Source organism: Ipomoea nil, unplaced genomic scaffold (assembly GCF_001879475.1).
Source record: "Ipomoea nil cultivar Tokyo-kokei standard unplaced genomic scaffold, Asagao_1.1 scaffold1317, whole genome shotgun sequence".
Classification (NCBI taxonomy): domain Eukaryota; kingdom Viridiplantae; phylum Streptophyta; class Magnoliopsida; order Solanales; family Convolvulaceae; genus Ipomoea; species Ipomoea nil.
Window position 1 is genome coordinate 2,365,109 of NW_017617745.1, and position 7,392 is coordinate 2,372,500.

The 7,392-nt window shown below is 31.8% G+C and overlaps 1 protein-coding gene across 1 annotated transcript; it reads left to right on the forward strand.

The window, feature by feature from the left end:
* The first annotated feature begins 2,515 nt into the window (after positions 1-2,515).
* LOC109185238 (premnaspirodiene oxygenase-like) lies at positions 2,516-5,126 on the forward strand. The gene is made up of 2 exons (XM_019335219.1): positions 2,516-3,421; positions 4,432-5,126. Exons 1-2 carry the CDS (start codon positions 2,516-2,518, stop codon positions 5,047-5,049), a joined length of 1,524 nt encoding a protein of 507 aa, XP_019190764.1. The 3' UTR covers positions 5,050-5,126.
* Positions 5,127-7,392: the final 2,266 nt, after the last annotated feature.

Here is a 7,392-nt window from a genome sequence, read left to right on the forward strand (position 1 = left end):
AATTAAATTCAGCATTCAACAATATTAATTAACAAATTTTATTATATGCTAAAAGTATTAGTCTAGTGGGTGAGAAGTCTCACTTTCAATGATTCAATATTGTAATACATATACACATAGGGATGCACTCAGGTGCGAATAAGTGCCTAGGAATGAATATGCGAACGAATCAGCACGCGACACGTGTCCTGATCTAATATCTTAAAAAAAATGCGGTGACATTTTCGTAAATAATTGAATATCTAAGTGCAAGTAAAATAATTTACAAGTGCACCTACTTTCACCTATAGGTGCATGTAATTTTGTCTTGTTAACATTCACTTCCCGCAAACATTCATGCACCTGGGAGCACCTACTTATAACAATAAGTGCAACTATTTATAACTATAGGTGCACCTATTTTCACCTATAAGTGCATGTAATTTTGCATTGTTAACCTTCATTGATCTGAGTTCAGCGGGTAGTAATAACCTTGAAAACCACCCGCAAACATTCATGCACCTAGGTGCAACTACTTATAACTATATGTGCAACTACTTAGAACTATGGTGCAACTACTTATAACTATAGGTGCACTTAGTATTGATGCTCAGTGTAAATTTTTACTTGCACCTATAATACATTTTACATGCACTTGTAATACATTTTACTTGCATTTTGATGTTCAATTATTTACGAAAATGCCACCACATTTTTTTTTTTTTTTTATAAAAATCAGTGTTTTTCATCCATTAGATCTGGACACCTTTTTTATAAAAATCAGTGTTTTTCATCCATTAGATCTAGACACGTGGACTGGACAAAATTCATTCCTATTTCGCGCCTAGGCAAAGCATTCGCACCTGATTGCGATTCTATACACATTTATATATTTATACTAGTTTTTTACGCGCATTGCGCGATTGGGATAATGCCCAATATTTTTTTTTAAATAAGTAGTTTAAAGTATATCAATGCAAAATTATATTGGAGTTGTTCATGCGTAGATAATTAAATGTTAAATTTGCGTATTTAAATAGGCAATTCTAAATTTACAAATGCAAGATAATATAATCAAGATTGATTATAATTGTCAATAAAATAATTGTATAGGTATGGTTAAAACCAAATACGGGACATAAGGGAGAGCAAATAAAAATTAGGGCATAAAATATTAAATATATACTAATATTGAAGAGCTAACTGCTGATTGCCAAACAAGAACATTGCGAGATAGTTTCCCACTTCAATTTGTTGTGTGATTTGAATACTCTTTTTGTCAATAAATCTCCCAAGTAGTTAATATGATTGGTTTAATTATATATTTTTATTTTTATTTTTCTAAAACAATTATTATTATTATTATTATTATTATTATTATTATTATTATTATTATTATTATTATTATTATTAATATTATCATCATCATCATCATGTATACCCTTCGGTCATTTTACATGTTAATCTAAACAGCTAATTTTTTCAAATATCTTTTTACCAACCGTTGATGTAATTCACTGGTCAAATTCGCTAATATAATCCGCTAACGCTAACCGCTAACTGCTGATTGTCAAACAAGGACATTGTGAGGTAATTCTCACTTCAATTTGTTGTGTGATTTGAATACTTTTTTTTTTTGTCAACAAATCCCTCAAGTAGTTAATATGATTGGCTTTATTAATTATATATTTTTTTTAATTTTTTCATGGTATTAATAAAATACTTGGTAAATAAATATATAGCATTATTTTGTATTATAACTTTGATATTTAATTAAAAATAGTGTACAAAAAAAAGATAATAGACATTGTAGTGAATATAATCAATTGATGAATTTGAATGTAAAGAATTTTTACATTGGAGAAATATAAAGACAATATAACTAATAAAATTATTTATCTTAATTAATTTATTGATAATGAATAATTTTTTTTAATAAAGACATTGTAGGGATAATGTAGCAAATATAATCAGTTGATGAATTTGAATGTAAAGAATTTTTATATTGAAGAAAAATAAATACAATATAACTAATAAAATTATTTATCTTATTTAATTTATTGACAATGAATAATTTTTTTTGAATAAAGACATTGTAGACACATAATTCTAAATTAAAGAAATGCATATATGTATTATTTTTTGTTGTAGCTACTAAATTATTATTTAATTTAATAAGAATAAAATAGAGTACTAATTATGTCAACTTCGATTGGGATGGAGTTCGAACCTAAGACCTTTCTTATTGCAATCAATGAGTAAGTTAACGGTGAACTAACGGAAATTAACAGAAAAGATAATATTTAACGGAAAAGTTAACGGAAAATCATATTCATTAAGGATAAATTAGTAAATATTAAAGAAAAATTAAAATCTACTCAATTTGAGCCATTCATTTGATTAAATAATTTGACCGCTATTTTTTTTACCCATTATAGGCCTAACTCTAGGCTCTTTTTAGTATAGTAGATATAAAAGGAATACGCATGCCGAAGAAAACACTATAGACTTGTTCTTCTTTGCTTTCATTTCTGAAATGGAGTTCAAGTTTGTCTTTAACCCAGTATCGGTCTTCGTCTTCCTCTCCTTCGTGTTCTGCATAAACATATTATGGAGAAGATCAAAAGCTTCAAGAAGGCAAAAGTTGCCGCCCGGTCCGTGGAAATTACCCCTCATCGGAAGCCTCCACCATTTGGTCGGCGGTTCGCTTCCACATCGTACTCTCAGAAATTTGTCAAGAAAATATGGACCCATAATGCACTTGCAGCTGGGCGAAATCTCCACCATTGTCATATCCTCTCCTGAACTGGCAAAAGCCATAACCAAAACCCACGACGTCGTCTTCGCCAACCGACCAAAGATAATGTCGTTCGACGTTGTCTTTTACAAGTGCGAAGACGTCGCGTTTTCGCCCTACGGAGATTACTGGAGGCAGATGAGAAAGATATGCGTGTTGGAGCTTTTGAGCTCAAAGATGGTGAAATCATTTGTCGCTTCCTTTAGACAGGAAGAGCTGTCGGAGCTTGTATCGTCGATTAAGGCCGCCGGGTCGTCGGCTCCGATCAACTTGACGGAGAAGATATGTTGGTTCACGAGCTCGACGATTGCTAAGGCCGCGTTTGGGAGAGTGCGGCGTGAAGATCAAGAGAGGTTCATTGTTCTTGCCAAAGATGTGCTCTCCTTAGCCGGGGGATTTGACGTCGCCGATTTGTTTCCGTCCAAGAAATGGATTCATTACATTAGTGGGACCAAACCCAGATTGTTGAAGGCTCACCGTGAGGTGGATAAAATTATTGAAATCATCATTCAAGACCACAAAGACAACTTTATTGCAAACAAACCAAGAGATGAAGAAGACCTAGTTGATGTTTTACTAAGACTCAAGGAGGATGGAGACCTTCAAATTCCTCTCAAACCAGATAACATTAAAGCAGTCATCACTGTAAGTTTATCCTTCAAAATTAACACTACCTTTATTTTCGAGTTAATATCATATGAGATTCTGCTATTATAGTATTTTTGTTACCTTTAATCATAACTTTCATGGTCCTTTGATTTCAAATTATTACCATAGTCCAAGTTAATTACTCATTGTCCTTTAACTTTCAAAATTTAACTAGTATATATATATATATATATATATATATATATATATATATATATATATATATATATATATAGAGGTTCAAATGCGGACTGAGCTTCTCGTGCGAATTGGACTATTATGTATCCATAAATGCATCACACAGTGTTTGAAAATGTACGAGAATGAAATTTAACACACACAACAAAAGTGCACCACACCTCAAGGTACAGGTTCAAACATTTTATGGTGCATTTATACATACCTAATAATGCATGATCGTGAGAATTAATTTTCTCGTAAAAACATGTGAATTGATCTTATATGTTTATCTAAGATGATCAATGACGAGAAATAAAGTTAAAAACATGGTGACATTTCTATAATTATGATTTTATATTTGAAAATATTGCATTTATGGTTAAGTAATAATGCATTTTGCAACCAACATGGTTGGCTTGGTGGTTTAGTACCCCGTCCCTTAAGCATGAGGTTGGCACCCATGTGAATGGAGCAAATCATTTGGCCAGTCCCCTATCACTTAGTGTGGCTATCGGCAAATAATGCATTTTGCAATTCTTTTCCCAAGCACTGTGAATAGTTTTTAAATTCATAATCATAATTACCAAAATATCACTATTGTGTGTGTTTTTTTTTTTTTTTTTCTTAATCTTCAACCCTTAATTTTGTTAGAAAATGAATGAGAGTAGTCCAAGTGTTCTCCTGGAAAGCAAATGGAATATTACTTTAGTATACTTATTTTTTAATTCTGAATTCAACTGCATGCCCTAATTGATTAAAAACTATATTTTTCAACATTCATTTTCTTCCCCAAATAAAATAACAATACTCTTTCATTCAAAATCTAGGACATGTTCACTGCTGGGGTTGAAACATCTGCCAATATAATTAATTGGGCAATGGCTGAAATGATGAAAAATCCAAGTGTGAGGTCCAAGGCACAAGCTGAGCTGAGACAAGCCCTAAAGGGAAAGAAAACATTTGAAGATCAAGATTTGGAGAAATTAACTTACCTAAACCTTGTGATTAAAGAAACCCTTAGACTCCATCCTCCACTTCCACTTTTACTCCCCAGAGAAAGCATGGAAGAAGCACAGATTGATGAGTACATTATACCTCCCAAGACTAGAGTCTTCATTAATGCTTGGGCTATTGTCACCGATCCTAAGTATTGGAAAGATCCAGAAATGTTTCTGCCTGAAAGATTTGAGAATAGTTCTGTGGGATTCACGGGGAATCACTATGAGTTTATACCTTTCGGTTCGGGGAGAAGAATCTGTCCTGGAATTTCATTTTCTTTGGCTAGCATTACCGAATCATTGGCTGCTTTATTGTACCACTTCGATTGGGAAATTACTGGTGGAGTTAGTCCTAATGATTTGGATATGAGTGAGGCAATGGGTATAACTGTGGGCAAAAAAGAAGATCTTTTCTTGATTGCTCAGCCTTTCGTCTCTGAGCCTTGAAACAATTATTGGTTATTGATAATAATTAATTGCGTGTGCGCGCGCAATATGTGTGTATATGTTTCTTTTTTATTAGGGAGCACACTCCATCTGTCTTGTTTTATTTATATTACTTTCTTTTTTAGTTTGTTCCAAAATGTATGTTGTTATCTTTCTAGAATTGAACATCATTATCATTCTACTTTTTTCAATTTACCCTTTATGAGTTTTACTTTCTTTATTACTTTTACTTCTAAAAGTGAGAAAAGTGATGGGCATATTTGAAAAACTCATAGCATTTACTTTAACCCCTTAATAAGCTTGCATAAAGTAAATGTGACAACCAATTCGGAGGGAGGGAGTATTTCTTTTGACAAATAATCTATGGTCTAGATTATGGGAATTGTAAGTGTACAAAGTTAGTACACATTAAAACCTTATATTGACTAATTTGTTTGTGAAATAAATAGGATTAATTTAGACAAGCTCTTGGACTGTTTCCTATCATAAAGAACTTATTTATATAATGGTTCATGATCAGTGGATGTATATTTGAAAAGAGGAAGTCGGCAAAATAATTATGTGGTTGAAGTTAATTATGTGGAAAGAGAAAGTGAGCAGAATTATTATATGGGTGAAAGTGTGAAACTAATTACAAGGAATAATTTTATTATGAGTGCCTGTGGTTTATTTGATTTAAATGAATGACTATTTATTTGGGGAAGTTTGTTGGAATTTAGATGGATAAGGAAGACTTCTCACTTTGAAAAGTCACGAATTCTTACAAGCTAAATTGAGAGAGTTGAAATTCTATATATTGCTACATTCTAAATCTGATTGTTATAATTAATTTGTGTGGAAATTCTGCTGAGCTACACTATCTGTACCTGGGTCAGCTGAAGCTTTTTCTTGAAGATCATCACGCCATGCACGTATCAGTCCTGAGTGGATGTTAGGAAGATTGTAGTGGTAGTAAAGGCTGATAGCCTAATGTACTGACCTCTTGTAAAACTCCTCGGTGAACATCTATAGTGGATTGGGCAAACGTGAGTTGCCCCGCAGACGTAGGAGAAGCGCTCCAAACTGCGTAATCAATTATCATGTACTTGATTTATTTTCTACATTTAATTTTTCGTTATTTATTATTGCTAAATAGAAAAAATTAATCGGTCTAAATTAATTTAATATAAAATCAAGTAGAACTTTAAGTTTCGTTTTTGTTCAAGCTACGCGACACAATTTCAATGGGAATGAATGCTAAATAAAGTTTATTTATCTTTTTATGTAGGTTAAATAATCTATTTTATTTTGCATAACATATTCTAATTTATTTTAATAAATAATTCATAAAATGTTTTGAGTTGATTATAGATTAGATATGATTACTCACAATTTATAGTCCTATACTGAGATTTCAATTATATTGCATTTCAAAAAATTTCAATTTTAAGCCGTAACAGAAAGTGCATGGATGTTAATAATTTTCGAGAAGATACGAGGTTGATTTATAATTATATATTTGAGATATGTCAAAGACTTTGTGATCTATAATTATAGCTCTCTCGAATAGGAGGCCACAAATTCAAATGCCATTGACTCTTACTGCTTCAGTAAGTTGAAAAAGTATCTAAGAATATATAGTCTGTCAGTTAACCTCTATTTCTTATTTCAACTGGACTGAAAATGAGAGTTTAGATAACCTCCATTCCTTATTTCAACTGGACTGAAGACGAGAAAGTTTAGATTTTCCATTCACTAGATCCGGAATAAATTTAAGTTAGAAATGAGAAATATATATATCTCCTTCCTGTTACCTATTCCATTTACATTCGTAAGAGGATTTTTTGTTTTCTTTTCTTTCTTCTTTGCGTATCTTCGTCCTTGTCTCAAAGTGTTTATTCCATCATTTTCAGGTAAATGCAAAGATTTGTTTATTTATTTATTTTTTTTAGGAATTTACAATAACTTGTAATTTATTTTTCTTTTAACTCATATGTTTTAATTTCTCTTTCAAAAGGTAATTGTCCAACGGAAGTTGGACTGAAAACGGGAGATATTAGTCAGAATATGGGTTTCTGATCAAAACGATAATCCAAAAAAATGAGCATCGGTAATTCCGTCCAACATCAGATGTTAGATGGAAATTTCGTACAACAGGTCAAAGTTGGACGAAATTTTCGGATGGTAACCCACCATTTTTAGAATGGAAATTTTCGTCCAACTTTGATCTGTTGGATGAAATTTCCGTCACTCATACGCTTTAATATCTTAAATACCTTTCAACAGTTGGTCGGAAATTGTGACCAACGGTTGGGATGAAAAACTATATTTATATAATTTCTTTTTTTTTTTTTTTAATTTTGA

Excerpts from the sequence above, each read along its gene's own strand:
- LOC109185238 (XM_019335219.1), top strand. The coding sequence starts at position 2,516 with ATGGAGTTCAAGTTTGTCTTTAACCCAGTATCGGTCTTCGTCTTCCTC. Across the intron at positions 3,422-4,431 it reads ACATTAAAGCAGTCATCACT|GACATGTTCACTGCTGGGGT; the intron begins GTAAGTTTATCC and ends TTCAAAATCTAG.